General features: G+C 39.1%; 1 protein-coding gene and 1 long non-coding RNA gene across 2 annotated transcripts; both read right to left on the reverse strand.

Moving 5' to 3' along the window:
* Window positions 1-3143: 3143 nt before the first annotated feature.
* On the reverse strand, window positions 3144-15295 carry sspn (sarcospan (Kras oncogene-associated gene)). The gene is made up of 3 exons (XM_077518059.1): window positions 15001-15295; window positions 8281-8367; window positions 3144-3945 (listed from the first exon to the last, which is right to left on the reverse strand). The coding sequence occupies exons 1-3, from the start codon at window positions 15220-15222 to the stop codon at window positions 3592-3594; spliced, it is 663 nt and encodes a 220-aa protein (XP_077374185.1). The 5' UTR covers window positions 15223-15295; the 3' UTR covers window positions 3144-3591.
* On the reverse strand, window positions 10951-12317 carry LOC144016737 (uncharacterized). The gene is made up of 3 exons (XR_013282988.1): window positions 12022-12317; window positions 11347-11580; window positions 10951-11075 (listed from the first exon to the last, which is right to left on the reverse strand). It is a non-coding gene; the product is annotated as an uncharacterized LOC144016737 (long non-coding RNA).
* Window positions 15296-18603: the final 3308 nt, after the last annotated feature.

Raw genomic sequence — 18603 nt, forward strand, 5'->3', positions numbered from 1 at the left:
GCAGGCCTTCGTCTGCTGCTGCTGCCCGTGACAGCCATTAAATTTAGCCCACGCAGAGACACTTTGCTTAGCAGCTGTTACTGCGTAGACAAGACGGATAAAGTGCGGTAATCATTGAATAGGGTGGTGTCAGAAAGAGAAAACTTGGGAGGTGGCGATCTTTCAAGGACTTCGTTCAAGATTACCTCGCAACTAAAAATCGGATACACGTGACTGTAGCACTCCAACTCACTACTGTAACACTTTCTCACACACTAGCAAAATGCTCAAACGCGTTACAGCAATGTTCACGCACACTCGTGCCTTTTTTTGGGGGGGGGCTTTTATAAACTAGGGATCTGCTACCACACGTTTTCCCTTATGAAAAAACATGACTGAAATCTTGATACATACTACTTGCTTTTTTTGTTTGTTTGTTTTTTAAACTTCTTCCGAGCACTACTGATCCTTTAGCATTACTAAAATGCTTAAACACACCACTAAAACTTTCACGCTATTGTAAATTTTCACTTTTCATACACTACTGAAAGGCACTCGGACACTAGTGAAACTAGCTGATGTTTGGATATCGTTACATCCCTACTATAATTGTTACAAAAGTGTTGACAGATTCATATGATTTTAATATGAATTGTATAGTATTATTTTTCTTTCTTTTTACATTTTTGTAAACTACAATAATAAATATTTCTTAAATCTTGCATTGGCTTTTGTTACTGTGTAAATGTGTATGTTGATAAGTAAATATTTTATATTTGAGTGAGCTGTAGTCTAATTCTAATCATTTAAAATGTATGTTTTTGGCATGAGGGAGGATGCCATGCTATAACATAGGATGAAACAAATCTATACAAGAATATCAATGGTCAGCCATTTTCAGACCCTATACCCTAACATGTAAAAAAATAAAATAAATATACATTTTTAAATGTATAAATACGCACCTGGGATTGAATGAATGATTCTAAAAAGACACGAAAAATTATTTAAAAAAAAAAAAAAAAAAAAAGACACGGTTGACAAATTGTATAACATAAGTCGTAATGTTTTGTGTTTGTGAGAATCAGTTGTATCACGGGTCACCAGAAGCAACATCCTGCAGTGTTTTTGTCTTAAAAGATCAAGTGACCACACATTTGATTGTTAAGGAAGGTTCCTCCTCCGTGTCTTTTATAAATAAGCCTTCCCCCGTGATGACAGGCATGTGACTTGCTGTGTCTAAGCCTTCTGTCGTCACATGATGTGTCATGACCGCAAAACGACACAAGCACAAAGGTCCCAGCCTTTAAAGCATCACCCATGATGCACGTTTTATTATTAAAATGCCAACTATTCTTGTTGTTGAACATATGATTTATAATAGACCTGCGTCAAGTAGTCCGCTGTCACCTCCCACCCAAGATATTCACGAGACTGATTTCCAATGCACCAGTGCTGAGGTAAAGTGTGCTAAAAGATGAATTGCCATGACAGGACAATATTTGAGAAAACATTGCAGTTCATTTGCTGTGAGAAGTCAAACTTCTCAGTGAACGGTTTTTCGATCACAGTCAAATACATGTGAGTTTAAACAAGAGACGACATTGTCTCTTGCTGACGCTACACGTTAGTCATACGTTTGCTTTTGGGCATTGGAAGCAGAGCTGATGTTGAAGAAAAACACGACTTGTTCAAATATTTTGGTTAGCACGTGTAAGTTGTTAGCATGTTTGTGTAAAGGGATGTATTTGTTTGTACATATTCGCTACCGTGAAGCTAGCATCGAATTAGCTTAAGTAAGGAGACGTAAAAAGAGGAAGCTTTTTCTTCACTTGAAAGTGGATGTTGATAAAATAAAACCTTATCGCAACCAGTTACAAATTAGGAATCTGTTAACTGTCTCTTTCTAGACTAAACTGTCGATCCGATCTGATCGTCTAGATCGGGATCGGATGATATTTAGCATTTGATGCAAAATCGGTGGTCGGCTGTAATGTCTTAATTTGCCCGATTGATCAATGACATCATTGATCGGCTCCACGAAATAAAACATTCATGATCTGGGGCGTGTCCCTCTCAAATGGCGGCGGTCGACTAAATTTAAAAGTGTTTTAAATAGATATATTGCTATCTTTGTTTCCAAACTCGATCGCTGATTGGTGATCGACCGAAAAATCCACCCTGATGACCATTTATTGAATAATTAGCTCTTTGGTGATCAATTCTGTGAAATAACACCTACCGCATACTCTGAACAACAATTTACTCTGAAAATCTTAAAATGACACGCCGGGAGTTAAAATTAACTCCCACAAATTTAACTCTGGAGTTTTAACACTACAATTATTTGCTATAGGAAATCACAATGTTTCATCACTGGCGAGCTTGCTAATGAGCTGATCATTTGAATCAGGTGTGTTGCAGTAGGGAAACAATTCATAACTCCACACTGAAATTATTCAGTGTTGTTGTGTTGCAATTGTTGCTCATCTTGTATATTTTACACACATTCTGTCTAATGATGTCCATTAACATAATTCACAAGTATTAAAATAATACCTATGATTGAAATTGGTAAAAATGTATTCATTTATTAATGTTACAGTTTATATATTAGTGTTGTCCACATCCAATCAACATGATCAGAAATCTGCGCTGATCACATGATTTTCAGCTGATCGGAATTGATTTTTACATTTTCTTAATTTCTCAAGTCAAGAATAACATACAGTATTTTAGTTCTTTACTTAATTGGTGATTTACAGCCATATAAAAAGGCATCATCTTGGCATACCTTTTTTTCAAATAATAATAAAGAAAATTGAGACAAATGGATGTGGTTGTCTTTTTCTTCACTGCATTGCATTGTAAAAGTATTGGATCGGAACTCGGTATCGGCAGATACTCCAAATCAAGTGACTTAGACTCTGATTTGGTGCAAAAAAAAATGTACTGTAGTTCTACAACCTCAATAATAAGCATGAATACCTCTGAAAATAAAAGCTCTTTTGTTTTGTTGTTACTGTAGAAGTGAACTTAATGTTGTGGCCTGATGGTGTTTTCATAAATGTTTACAACTAACAAATGAAAACCATGGGAGTTGGAAGGAGAAATAAATCCCATTCAATATATTTCAAAATGTTTTACTTTTGTTATTTGTTCAGTTTGCATCAATATCACACATACATGCTACTGAAAACAACACCAAAATAATGTGACTTTATGGCTGCAAAACAAATTAAAACCAAGACATTGATTCTCAGGCATGTTTTTGCCTGAAATACTTTCATCATAAATTAAAATAGTGTTGGCTATATACTAAGGGAGATGGCGATTAAACCGAAGAAAGTATTTAGCTATCTGTAATGTAATACAAACACATTCCAAGTATATACATACATCTTGTGATGGAATACCGTAAAGGTCCAAATCTATTCGAGGAAGCATGCTTGCTTGTGTAATTTTGTGACACACCACTCGCCAGCCGCAACATACAAAAAGTGGTACAAAAATGCATTTGAAATATAATACAATTACCACACAAGATGGCTATGACATCACGATTAAAGAGCCACATTTGGCGTGTCCGCTGCGATCCGCTGAGTCACCCCGTCAGGCTTTGTTCCAGCGCTGGAAGGACCCGATTTGAAGGCCCGAGAAGAAGACTTGGTAGCGGTGCTTCCACATGATGAAGGCGCCCACAGCGCAGAAGAAGGCCTGGGCCAGGTTGAGCACAATCTGGAGCAAGTAGTAGAGCAGGAGCGTCTCGGTGATGTCCTGACAGTCGCGGACGCCCTCGTAGGTGAACGTGCGAGCGATGGGGTCGCGCGGGTCCAGCGTGCACACGCAGGCCTCCGCGCTGGGCAGGCAGCTGAAGCTGCTGGTCTGCGCGTGGTGGTATCCGGCAAAGGCCGCCGCCAACGTGGAGATGACCAGGCCGATTAAACACAAGGTGAAGTACAGCATCTGTCAGAGCGAGAAGAAGTCTTGATGATCAATATTGTTATGTGAATGCTGAGAAATTGATTGGAATTTATTTCTTTTTTATTATTAAAATTTTATTTATTTCAGGGTGATTTTTGTCCGACAATCAAAAAAAAAAAAAAAAAAGGTAAGTTTTTCTTATGATACCATAAGAGCGCGCGTTGATGTCATCTTCAGTCGACAGCAAGTGGCGAAATGTGTTTGTAAAGGTATTAATTGGACATGAAAAATAGTAGTTGTCACATTGATTATACACAAAATATGATATTCTTACTGCCAAAAACGGCTAAATGAGTCAAATATCCCTAAAATCAGCTTGAGTGTACCCTGCTTAACACAATGAAATGTGTCCGTGTGGTATCAGTGAGCCATTATTTTTCTGCTCCAAGCAATTCTTGCTTAGGGAATATTGTATTGTTTTTTCTACAAGAAGCTTCCTAAAAGGACTTCCCAAACTCTAATTCTGTTGCCATTATGGTGACAACCTGTAACAACAAAATGCCATCTGGAATAATATGTGCATGTCAATAAAGGGCTTCTTTGCATCTTTCATAGTTCAGCTAAGAACTAAAATAACACTTCCCAGCATACATTTCATAAAAACCATAAATGTTACTACCATTGTTCCACTTTTCTAATGTGGCATTCATAAGTCAGCAAGCTCAATTTGTGGCAACAGCTGCGTTCCTATTCTCAATCAGGACACTTGAAGATCAAGACAACAGGATATTTAATTAATTGACAGAACAATAATAATGTCCTATGTTGCCTTAAAGAATTTACTAAGCATCGATTTGCTCGGATGCTTCTGAATTCACAATTCGAATGGAATCCGGTGACTCATGCGCACACTAATGCATGAACCGGCTTTTATGGTCTAAATGATTTCTGCGTTTATCCGTCTTACAACATTCGTTCACATGACTTTTGTGAGGGAAATTCAATTTGTAGCCTCTAGTTGGTTTGTTGCTGCTTGCAGGCTGTGTCGGGCCCAAATCGCATGATCTCTATTGTAAAGAACGTCTGGGGGGATTTTTATTGCATGTGGCCCAGAGGTCCTCTTGAGATAAAGGCTGAATGATTACACTTTAATGGTCAAAGGTCATCTTCATTGTGACCTCAAAGGACACGACTTGAGCATGTTGTAAAATGACACGTGGCCCCAAAAAATGACTTTATGTTTTCTCAATTTTCCGTCTCCATGTCTCATGATTAACCCAGAGAACTCAAACTCGTAAACGGGCGTGCTGGCAGGTTGCAGGTTCATTTCAAACAGATTACCCACAATCCTACAGGGCAAGGCCTGACCCCTCAGATCAGGAACATGAGCCAGCCTCCTGCGCGTGTGCGTGTGTTTTGAGCGACCGCCAGTATCTAAAAATACAGTTGTAAAATGTGACAATGGCTTTATGATGTTTATGCAACGTCACAAGCGCAATAACACTTAAGTTTGATCTTAATCCTTCACTTACATAACGACAGCCCTCATTCGCTGGCATGTTTGCCCTCTCTGACGCCCTCCTTATGGAATTATGCAAGATGATGAGCGGCGCTCGATTCCAAACGGTGTTCGTGCTAATTTTGGAACAGCCGTGAAATCTGAAGCACGGTCGGATAGAAGGCGGGCGTGGTCACGGCAAACGGATCAACAACTGTTTCGTTGGCGAGTCACGCTTGCATTTGGACACAAAAAAGAAGCAGATTCTTGTGGGTGCTTCCGTTCGCTACACGCAGATTCTAACAATCAAATGATTTATTATCAATTTTAAAAGACATTGAAGAATGACTGAAAATAAGCATTTTTTGGCACATGGCTCCATTGACTACAAATACTTCCATTCACCCATTTTCTGTGGCCCGCTTTGTAAAGGTGAACTGAAACAGCTCTTTTATTCTTATTATTATTATTATTATTATTATTATTATTATTATTATTATTATTATTTTATTATTATTTGCATTGTTGTTTAGTGCAAATGGTTATAATGTTGTGCTTGGTCTGTGTGTATTTTGCTCATTTTCTTGCATAATATCAGCATTACATTAAGATTCATACTTTTAATAAATCAACAACACTAACCGCACACAAAGTGTGGATTTGTTATGTGGCCTTCTTGCAATATTTCTTCATAAATCCTTTGAGTACAATGAACGCAACCTTAAAAGTCCTCTATGAACATGGCACGTGCATAAGCAAGTGATGAATGACTGAATGATGAGATGAGGACACTTGCTAGGCCGTACCACTCTGATAGACTGATTTGATCTACTGATCACAACTACATACTTTCTCGTGAATAAAACTATTCCATGAAGTGACGTTTATTGCTTGTCCAAAATTCAGTCAGTTGTCTTGTGGCTCAAGTTAAATTGAGCATAGGACAGGGGTAAATGGAGCCACCTCTTGTTTTTCCCTCCCTTGCTCCCATCCATCATCCTAAAAATACCAAATCCTGAATTAAAGGGATACTTCACTTATTTAGCCCATTATAGCAATAAAAAGTTAATATTTTGTCTATAATTAATTTTATACTTTCATTATTTCTCACGTACAATTAGTACCTTTAAAAACACATTTTGCAATTTGCTGTCCACTGAAAATGACATCACAAGGGCTCAGGTAACCAATCACAGCTCACCTGTTATCTAGGTTTGGTCATGTGACATTCACAAGCTGAGCTGTGATTGGTTACCTGAGCCCTTGTGATGTCATTTTCAGTCGACAGCATATTGCAAAATTTGTTTTTAAAGGTACGAATTGTACATGAAAAATAATGAAAGTATCAAATTAATTATCGACAAAATATTATTTCTTTATTGCTATAATGGTCTAAATAAGCGAAGTATCCCTTTAAGTATTAAGGACCTTTAGTCTGTATACACATTTTAATAAATTTGATTCCATCAAGTGATAACTGTGACATTGCACAATGATGCAAACTCTGTCGGAGCTTAAATGTATTATGTTGCTATTATTAAAATTAATCAATTAATTGGCAATTAATCTATTATTAAGTTAATTGGCAACTATTTTAATACTTGTTTAGACCGCTGTTTAACTGTCTTTTTATTTTTTAAATTAATTTTTTACTTTTTATTTATTCATTTATTTATTTATTTTTTTATATATTAACTCATTAGCTCCCAAAAACGTATAAATATGTCATATTTTAAATGTCTTAAGTGTCCCAAAGACGTATTTATACGTTTTTTGTTGTTGTTCTTTTATGCCAGAGCATAGAGAAGGCTTTGATGCAGTCTATCTACTGCAGAAAATGGTTGAGTGGCAGCAGAGTATAAGAGATCAACCAGGCCATGTTAAAACAAGCCGATTTCCCCACAGTTCTAAGCAGAATTGTGAATAATGATGAAACTTAGCTATGTTCTATTGCTAATTGCTGCACAACGGAAACAGATAGGAATATACTTTTTTTTCTGATAAAAGAAGAGACTCTAATCTCTCTTTTGGTAGGTTCCATATTTTTATAGCAAAAGAACATTATATTTCGCGGGCCTTGTAAAATCAGTCAAAATACAGGAAAACACTTCAGTGAAAATGGTTGGGAGTGAATGAGTTAGTAGTCTAATTGATCAAATCCCTCAGCAAACTTTACTTTGAAATTTAATATTTGTGAAGTTTTTACTATGTCTTTGACATAAGTAAGTGAATTTAATCAAACCAAACTGAGCTCTTGTGAATCGAAATTAGAATCGATACCCAGCTTTAATTACCTGCTCTAATTTCTATCGCCGTTCATGAAAGCAGACTGACTGATCATTTGTGTTCAATCCAAAGACTTTTGCAAACATCTACTTTGACTTTGGAAAGCAATGACCAAACCAGTTAAAACTTTCCGTTTCAGAAATGTTGGTGAGTACATCAATCTCTCTCATTTGATTGCTCAATTGTTTGTTTATTTTTACCACTAAATATTACCAAATAAATAGAAAATAATAACTAATAAACAGTAACGGGGTAAATGGTTTTGTAATACTGTCCAATTTAATCGACGGAATAATCAATAGAATAATCAATTCTAAGAATATTTGATAGTGAGATGGCTGCCAGATTGAATTTATTATCCGCCACAGTTAATATGGTGCACTTTTATATATTCTATGCTATATTTAGCACCCAGATTGGGAGCTTTGGGAGGGGCGGGGGGCATGAACATGTAAAAACGTCTGCCATGTGACCTTTACATGTTCCAGAAAATGGAGTCTTCTCCTGAAACATCTCGTCACATGATCAATTTTTTTGAATGGTCTCTGAGCAACATGACCACATCCTGTTTACTCGTGTACATGTAGACCCACCTTAACAATGAACTGCACAGTGGAGCGCTCATCTGGGCGATTGGTGACACAGTACAGGATGAATCCCACAATGGCAACCAAACATAGCTGCAAAACAAAACAGCCGCCTTAGCTTCATTCTTTTTAATCACTTTTAAAATTGATCATTTGTTTATGTGTTTGCTTTGAGTCCTGAAACACGACACATTGTTTTGCTCGAATGTTGACGACTGCCAGTAATTTATTGCATATTAGCTGATTACATGACTCTCTCGCACTTCCACAGACACTGTCTTTCTTTCACACTCTTTCCACATTGCAGTTGGAGTCTTGTGACTAACGTGCGGCTCCTTATTTTACGGTTACTCCCAGGTTCTTAATCGCTCAACAACAGTCTCTGGAAAGTTTTTGATGACCTCAGTGTTTTTCACTTGGATTCGTCTCGTGAGGAGCGAACTCGGGATGTTGATGACCAGGGATGTTTTCGACAGCAGATTACATCTTGGATGGACACCAAGATAGGGTTGAAACTTCAACAAAAGATGTGTTGTTCAACTTAATGTGCCCTGATTTATTGAGTGGAAGAAAATAGCAAACACCGTACCAGACAAGTTAATAGGTAAACCTGCATCAGAGGTGGGGGGCTCAAGTCACATGACTTGGACTCCAGTCGTCTTGACTGACTGATTGTATGATTTCCAACTTGCTTGGCTAGACTTTGACTTGAACTCAATGAGCTTTATTTTCATAGAAAGCTCAAAATGGGTGCCTTTTTGATTTTCATGCTGCGATAAGTCTAGTTTATCATGTTTGGGAGTTTGAAAACCACGTGAGTTGTTTTCTTTTACATGCACCCAGTGCACCTGGCAAGTTAGTGACATAAAGTAGACTACACCTTAGACCAGCTCGGAGCAGGTCTAAGTTGTGGTGCAGGTTGTGTGATAGTGAATTTGACCGAGGCGCAGCTCAGACCAGATGTGAGCTCTGTGAACGCGTGTGATGGATGAAAAGTGGGCAAGGCTCGCGATAGGTCGCTTGCACATCGTAATGCATCATGGGAGTTTTTCCTTCGGGCGCCATATTGGGTGTCCGCCGGTTCACAAGGTACACTCGCGAGTTACACGGTAGAGCTTATCAACCTGATGTAATTTTCGCAGTATTTTCACGATTTACCGGAAGATCAAAAACAACGATACAGGCAGAAGGTGTCTCTGTGTGGCGGGATTGATCCTAATTACGTCCTGACCAAGGGTGATTTTTTTTTTGACGGAGAAAGCTTGCTGGCCAAATGTGACATCTCTGGACATCTTTCCCTACCTCGTGTTGACAACATGCTCCATAACACGCCAACAAATCCCTGGAGGCTTACAATTATTTTGTAAGCGGGTGGATACAGAGTGTAAACTTTAACATCGCATCAGAAGAAACGGTTGCTGTTGCACGTAAGTAAACCACATGGTGTTGGTAATTCTGCACACAAAAATGTTGATTTGTTCTCAGGCTTCCTGTTATCATTGTGTTTACATGCACAGCTGGCTTTACCTGATGTGGTTTTTCTAATAATTTTATAACAGGCAAATATGGCAGAGCGTATAAGAATAAAAAGTAACTGCACAGCCTCCCCGTGGCTTAATTAAATTTAATGCTACCCTTTCACTAGTTACATGTTACTTAATCAACTTATTCTAAATGGTTAAGGTTAACCACTATCAGAGGACGTATTTTTAGTTTCAGTTTCCAGTACAATAAAACGTGTTCATGGTAACTACTGAGCATACTGACAGCTTTTCTTATGATCTCACGGTTAAGGAGGCTGTCACAACACCCAATTTCTGTCTGGTGCCAGATGGCAACAATTCCCATCACTTGTCACGACAACACCAATAGTACTACCAGGTATGTATGGCTTTACTTTTTGTAGTTTCTTATTTAATTCTATGTTTCATATTTTCATTACAATGTTTGTAATATTTTCAGATTCAGGCACAGATGAGTTTAACTGGACGGGACTTCTGCGACTTTGTGGTGTGGACAAAGTGTGATTGAGCGAGTCCACCCAGATCGCTCGTTTTGGCCAGTTGGAAAAGCCAGAGTTTTTTTTTCCCAAAATCCCCTCCTTACCTGAACTGCTCGGGAGAGCATTTACTAGATCAGCAGTGGACTTCCAGTGTTCCTGCTCAGCCGCTGTCACCTACCACTTGCTCATGTACTTCAAAGATGCGGAATAAAGTAGTTTTTTGTGCTGCAGCAGATTGTAAAATCAAATGATATCACTTGAAGTGTGCCAATCTAGACTGCCAAAAGGACAGTGGTTTTGTGGCAAGTGTGAAACAAGGATTATTGGGAAAACTGTAACACAGTACTGGTACTTGTCTTACATTAAACAAATTTAAAAGAGAGCAACTTTTTCCTCTGTACATAGTATAATGAAAGTCATTGCGTACCCCATCAACATTACATCATACCGTCATCTCAGGATGGTAGGCACCTGTGCTAAAATAAACTACATTAATTAACAGTTCAATTTTTAACTCTGAAATTACTACATCTAATAATTATTCACTTCATTTTTTGTGCTTTTAGAAATAATAGAGATTTATGCCATTACTTTAAGAGGGACCATATTGCACATTGAGTCAAATCCTGTCATTTGTATTATGTATAGTTTTGTAAACAAACCCAACAATAGAATTTGTATAAACGCTGCCTTTATTAGCGCCAAACAAAAAGTCGCATGTTGTCCTCCTCCAATGCTTTGATGCTCGCCTTCGTTTCCATCATGTCATTGGCAATCAAGTCGGTGTGGCATGAGATCCCTAAAGAAAAAAATAAAGAAAAAATCACAAAAAAATACGGTACCAGTAATAGGTTTAATATAGTAAAGTAGTATAGTTTTTTTGTCAGTGTAAAAGAAATGTACACATTTTGTTGCATTTTTTAATGTATGAACATTGCTACAGGCAAATACTTATTTCTATAAACACTTCCAAATGTCTCTAAAATATAAGGTGCGTGTACACACACAAACAAACACATACATTCACTCATACATACAATATATCATGTAATGAATTCTGAGTGGCATACCAGAGTCAATGATGTCAGCAGTACTTGAGGGTACAGGTTACTGGAGCCATCTGGCTGCATAACTGCAACAAACTCTCTGCCACTTCCGAGTCGTCTTTTCTTTGCTTGTCTCTCCTGTGCACGTTCATATCTTGGCACCGACTGGGCTGAGACATAGATGTTGTAACTTGGGACCCAACTTTAATGTTGGAGCCCAGTCGGGATGATTGGACAGAAAAACGGGCGCAGGGCGACCTGTTAAAATAAACAAATATATAAACAAATAAAATATGGAAAGACTGGTTATTTTACCGCAGTAGGGTGGGCGTGAATAAGTTCTTTAGCATGATGTGTAGGCTACCGGGGCTCTGTTTTCTTGCATCACCCCCGGGGGTCTGTTTTCTTGCATCAGCCCCTTCTGTCTCTTTTTTTTTCCAAGTTTACATTTTGCCACCAAAAAACATGTTATCGGCATTAAAAGCCCAAGACTAATCAATCCAATTTCAGCAGTAAACACTTTGCACTGGCACTACTTGGGTGAAAATGTTCGATGTTAGCTTTCGGCTAACGTCCGCTAGCCAGCTTGTACTACCGAACTTGCTTGCTCATGAATCCAAAACATAAGCAACTTGCCCATATATGGGCGGTCGAAACGTTATTAATCCTCATGCATTAAATAAAGGTAAACAAGCTTACCGCTCACAAAGTGATCGCTGCACACACGAGCCCAAAGTAACGACTTCCCTCCGGAGTCCGCACTCCTCTGTCTCCAGGCCCTGGTTCCTAATTATTTTCGGAATTCGGAAAAAAGACCGACCATTTTCCCCCTTGGCTTTGTTCGAACAGCCAACGATGCAGCAACAATGTACCATTTTAATCGCAGAAAACAAACGTGATAGATACGTGTTAGACCGAATCGCTACGTAAATGGAGGCCACCCAGCATGGCGACTACGAGAAATCCGAGGCGGAAGTGACGACATGTGCAAGCGACCTATTGGAGCCAAAAGTCAAACGAAAAATTGTCGCAGAGGAGCGACGTCATCTGAAGTTGCTTTTCTATTGGCTGCTGCTAGATGACATCACTTCTGTGCAACTCACTTTCAAACGGCCTTATTTCGGTTAATATCAAAATAATATTCTTAAATCACATTTAAAATCAACCCAAAAGGCTCACATATTAAATTAATTACCTAAGATGAAAACTAAGGACAGTTTCACTATAATTTTAGTTAGTTTTGTAAATACAAAATGTAGTTTCATTTGGTTTTAGTTTTTTAAAAAGCATTTTCGCATTAACAAAAATGCTTTTTGAATTTTAATTTGAATTAGTTTGTTAGATTTAGTTAACTAAAATAACCTTGTTTGTCAGTCTATTCACAATTTTTAAGAACTTCACATGTGATCAAGGAAGTTTTGTCTTTTAACCAACACATCACACATCATACATCTTGAAGTGGTGGATAAAGTGGCTTACAAACTACGTGTAGTGTAAAAAGTAACTTACGGATTTCATTTAAATGAAACACCTCCAATATAATTATAGAATATTTTAATGGTAATGAATGACTTTATTAGTAGTATGTTTTATTAGAAATTCAATATCAGCTCAAGCTGTCTCCACCAGCTTCTGAAGTCAGTCTGGATTTTCGTAGCAACTTGTGGAGTAGAAGGCAAAACTTCCATATTCACCATCCAAGTTCTTCCAAAGTCTTTGTTTTGGTACGGTATGCTTCTTTCTTGAACCATCCTCAAAGGGGTTAAGTTGGGGCTCCAGGCCACCCACTCATTCAAAAAAAAAGCAATCTCAATGGAGTCATAACTAAGAAGAAAATTAGGAAGTAACCTAACCTCTCTGACAGTAAACTGAACATTAGTCAAGTAAAAAAATAATTAATAAAAAATACACATTTGTTTTGGATACTATTACATTGAGCAAGTGGCCATAATATATACTGTGTCTACTTTAACTGCGGCAGTTCAACTTTAATTGATTATGCCGACGTTCAGTTTGCCTCAAGTGACTGTGTGGCTCTGCTTAGTTTACATGTATAATTATGTGCATGCGTGTCCTCTCAATATAGAATGTCGGTTTAACTTTCTGGCCTTTTTCGAGTCCGCCAGGAGAAGAAGGGTCACCACGCTTGATCCTAACGATAAAAACAGGAGATGGAATGTGGTGTTCCCTTATGTGGCTGGGTTGTCTTGAGAAAATGAGACGGATTTTCTCCAAGCATAACATACTGTATAGACGCAGCAACACCCTGAGGCAACCGCTGGTTTACTCTGACAAAATCCCAAGAGAAAAACTCCGGCAATATCGTTTATATCGCAGTGACCTCAACACTGGAGAGGCCAAGCCACCCCTACACAAACACAACCTCTTTGGGTTCCGAGTCAACAGCTCGTTTGCATATCAAAAAGATGGGACATTTATTTGAGGACATCAGTGAAAGAGCTGTGAGGGTAGTCATGACAACCCTGGTCCTTGGGGCACACTATCCAGCCTGTTTTCCGTTTCTCCCTATTCCAACGCAGCTGATTCCAATGACAGCTAATCAGCAAGCTTTGGAGAAGCCTGATAACGATCCTCAGCTGCGTTGGAATAGGGGGACATGGAAAACATCGGTCCGTCCATGCGTTTTCTTGACCGCTTATTCCTCACAAGGGTCGCAGGGGGTGCTGGAGCCTATCCCAGCTGGCTTTGGGCAATAGGCGGGGTACACCCTGGACTGGTCGCCAGCCAATCGCAGGGCACACAGACACGAACAACCAACCACGCACACAAACACACCTAGGGACAATTCAGAGCGCCCAATCAACCTGCCATGCATGTCTTTGGAATGTGGGAGGAGACCGGAATACCCGGAGAAGACCCACGCAGGCACGGGGAGAACATGCAAACTCCACCCAGGAAGGCCGGAGGCTGGACCCGATCTGAGATATATATATATATATATATGTGTGTATGTACATATATATATATATATATATATATATATATATATATATATATATATATATATATATATATATATATATATATATATATATATATATATATATATATATATATACATATATAATGGTGTACCTTGAGGGCACTGATGTAATCAACCAACCACACCTAACAAAAACAACAACAACAACAACCATCATGTGACCACAGAGGCCACACCCACCAGATTCATAAATTGGGGAAACTCCACACATATAATTTAGGAAGGCATTTGGGATAAATGTGAAATTTTCTCACCAACCAGGAAGCCTTCATTTGCTTCGATTCACACTTTTGCGGTTAAACTGTCTGTGCACTCGTGGGCGGACACTTAGAGGAAGTCAGTGACTGTTTTAGTTCGTGTCGTGTAAGTCAGCCCTGTATCACATTGCGAAATGTTTAAGGTCAAAGTGGCATGTTTCACTTGCAAGATTGCATTGGACTACTTACTGGACCTTTTCAAACAGCCCAATCATCAGCATTATCAATTGAATCCAAACTGGATCTCCGCATTATAGTGTGCTAACACCAGCGCTCTGTCAGTTGATTGATGTTGGGCCATTGCTGGGCTTGCAGTGTGGTGAAAACAGAGACACTTTTCCTTACATGCACTCGTAACAAGAAACCAGAAGCGTCCATGCAAGGAATGCAGAAGGTGAGCACAAAGACGGCGCTTACAATGATCCCAGCCCAGTGTGGCGTCTCTCTGGCCAGGAGTGAAGGGCTGATGGCCAGCATGAGGAAGGCCACCACTGTGACGGCGACCCCCAGGAGCAGTTGCGACAGGGCCACAAGCAGAGGGAAGCGGCACACTCGGCACTTGTGGTCTTCGTCTGGAGTCGGGCTATCTTCTCTCCTCTTCCCGCCATCTCTCTGCTCTGAGGAACCTTTCTTGCCCATGTTTTCCTGTTGCTACCTAACTATCTGCACCTCTCAGTCCTCACCGCTTTTTTCGGCACTGTTTGAAAGCGAGCTTGGAGCCTCCCGCCCCCACCTCTTATTCCCCTCCCTGCCCAGGCCTCCTCTCACCATAGCTGCTATTTGGAAACAGAGGAGGCGCTGAACTAATATGGAAAACATTTGGAACGGATTCCTTGAGCGGCTCCGGTGCCACATATAGAGCAGGCAGCTTACAGTGGAGCAAAAGAAGAGGAGGGAAGGGCGGCAGAAAGTCGCAAAGGGGGATTCTAACGTACCACCGCGATGCCATGATCTCAAGTGTGCGCATGAAAGACAGGAATGAGTATGTCGACGGGCGCTTGTTCATTCAGTGAAAACGTTTTCCTCTGAGGGCCACATGCAGAAAAATCAAAGAATGTAACGACCACTTTGGAATGTTTTAACTTTAATTTATAGATAGAGCACACCAAAATCACTCAATCAAGCAATTGCATTTTGTTCAAATATTTATTTACCTAAACAGCTTTCTATAATACGACGACGTATTACGGCCATGTGGGGTCATTATGGGGCGGCGTGGCTCTGTGGTAGAGTGGTTATCTCCCAACCCACAGGTTGTGGGTTTGATTCCATCTCATTGTGACCATATCGAAGTATACTTGAGCAAGATACTGAACCCCCAGGTGCCACTGATGTTGCGTAGTTGAATCGGTAGGTGAATGAGTAGTCAAATATAAAACTCTTTAAAACGCTTTGTAAGGTGGAAAAGCGTTATATTAATGAAGTACCATTTACAACACACACACACATATATATATATATATATATATATATATATATATATATATATATATATATATATATATATATATATATATATATATATATATATATAAAGAACGACATCACATAGGTCCAGACATCACCTAAAGGATTAAAGGTTGACATCACGAACATCACGTTTTGTAAACAGACACTTGTTACATCAGTACCTAAACAGACGCATAACAGGCACATAACAGGTCATGAACTCTGGCGCATGCGACCCAGGCCATGACAATGAAGTGGTAAATTTACTAACTTGGCTTACCACGTACCATGTTTTTTTTCTCGCAAATCTGCCGCTTTATAAATTCGTTAATTTGCCACTGTATAAACTTGCAAATTTGCAACTTTATGAATTTTCAGATGTATGAGGGTTTTTTCCTCGTAAATTTGCCACTTTTTTCCCCCTTCTCTCAGAATATTAACCCCCTAAAAATCTACATATATTTATACGTGGCCCTAATACGCCGTCAAACAATAAGGCAACTTGTTGATTTTATGAGATTTTGTGACAATCGAAAACCTGTAACCCACCAGAATATATCAGCCCTTGCACAGCAGCCCAAACACAATAGGAGCAATCTTTAGTAATCTTTTTGATCATTTTAAAATCAGTTACTTGGAAATAACTCTTGTGGTGTTTTCACAATTTGGATCTTAACACAGAACAGAAAGTGGAGGAAACTATTTTTGCTTGTAAAAATGAATTATCTTTATCCACCACTGTGTTATGAAGTGAAATGTTTTGAACTTGTTTAATTGCAAAAAGTTGGATAAGCGTTCGGTTAATGGATGGATGGATGATTTGCATTTTTGCATATTTAGAAAAGTTCTAGTATAATCCCCTGCATGCTTGCTCTCTCACTTTCCAAAAACATGTGCGTGAGGTCAATTGAATTCAATTGTAAATTGGTCATAGGTATGAATGGTTGTTTCTGTCCCATGTGATTAGCCGCATCTCACCCAAAGTCACCTTGGATAGTCTTCAGCTCACCTCCAAAAAAAACGATGTTTTGCTTTTTATACACATTAATTGAGCAAAAAGAAAAAGAAGGTATAAGAACTGCACTGCCTGCTGAGCTCAATAAAGGAGCGTGATGCACGTGTTCAGGCACACAGCTGGGCTGCTGCCATGGTTACAATGCACCACATGAACGCACGTATGCGTGAACAGGAGCACACGCTCAATATTTGAGCCCCATGTTCTCTTTGTTTACAAACTGTAGACTTTTGTAAAGACTCGGGTTTGTTTTTTTTTTTTTTGGTTAAAAAAATGTGAAGAATCATGCTCCTATTTGACGGCACTCGGTTAGATTTTTTTTTGTCCATTAGCGTTTTCAACCTGCTTTGACTTCCTCCTGTGACAACCCATTCTTAATCTACAGATTTTTAATAAAAACGCAAAAGGCTTTTTGGCTTTTTGGGATGAATTAGAGTGGAGACTACGAGTCAGGCCTTCCTGTCACAAATGTGCTTGTGCAGGAATGGTTCAAAATGACCATGAACTCACCCCTAAACCTTGCGGACAGCCTTCCCCGAAGAGTTGACGCTATTCTAGCTGCAAAGGGTGGACGGACGTCATACTAAATCCGACGGATTTAGTATGGGAGTCACTTAACTCTTTGACTGCCAAAGACGTTTCATGATGATGAGTAAAATTCCAATGAATGGAATGCGATCTTTCATTGAGTAGCCACATTGTATATGTAGTAAAGGCAAACAATATTCTTTTTGCCTTGAAAGATGAGTTAAAATGCTCAAAAGTGATTTTTTTATTTTGTTTTTATAACGCCTGGCAGTCAAAGAGTTTTAAATTCTGTTGCGGGTCTGAAAAGTTTTACCTGGGATGACCAAGGAGTGGAGGAGGCTCAGTTTTTAGGTATTTTGCCAAGAGTTTTGAGATTCTATATTTTATTTCCAATGCTAAAGTAACTCTGTGGGTTATAAAAAAAAAAAAAAAAAAAGTACTCATTTTGGTGAATAGATGAAAGCTACAAGGCCACATTTCTGCCAGGGTTACCTGAAGCTGGCGCAAAGAGTGCATGCACACCGTCATTTTCTTATAGTTGATTAGAACTGGCGAATGATAGACCACAGCATAAACTGGCATCATTTTGTATAACATTTGCCCAAAGTCACCTGGGATCGGCTCCAGCACCGTAGTATTGAAAATGGTTGGATGGAAAGTTTAAAGCAACACTAAAGAACTTTCAGTTTACGTTGATTATGGCAACGCCATATGGACAAAAGCGGCAATGTTATACCTGAAGGAAGACCATATTTCCCATGAGGACAAGCGTATTGCATCGTTGTTGAGTTCACGCGAGCGGGTGTTGACACTCAAATTGACCTCTGTCTTTGTAAAGAATGGGGAATGGGGGAAGTGACGTATGCCATAAAGCAGTCAGCACATTTGTAGTTTTTTTGTTTTTGTTTTTTTTGTGGCAGTGTTCCTATCGTCCTCCTCAAAGTTGCTTAGTGCTAGTAAAAATCATACAGACCCCCTCAGGCCAGAAAAGGTACCATTCAACTAGTTTTAAGTCAATGTTTCATCAG

The sequence above is a fragment of the Festucalex cinctus genome, chromosome 3, assembly GCF_051991245.1.
Source record: "Festucalex cinctus isolate MCC-2025b chromosome 3, RoL_Fcin_1.0, whole genome shotgun sequence".
NCBI lineage: Eukaryota > Metazoa > Chordata > Actinopteri > Syngnathiformes > Syngnathidae > Festucalex > Festucalex cinctus.

Coding starts and splice junctions, on each gene's coding strand:
- sspn (XM_077518059.1), bottom strand. CDS start 15,222: ATGGGCAAGAAAGGTTCCTCAGAGCAGAGAGATGGCGGGAAGAGGAGA. Junction 8,368..15,000: donor CACACTGGGCTGGGATCATT/GTAAGCGCCGTC, acceptor TTTGTTTTGCAG/CTATGTTTGGTTGCCATTGT. Junction 3,946..8,280: donor CTGTGCAGTTCATTGTTAAG/GTGGGTCTACAT, acceptor TCGCTCTGACAG/ATGCTGTACTTCACCTTGTG.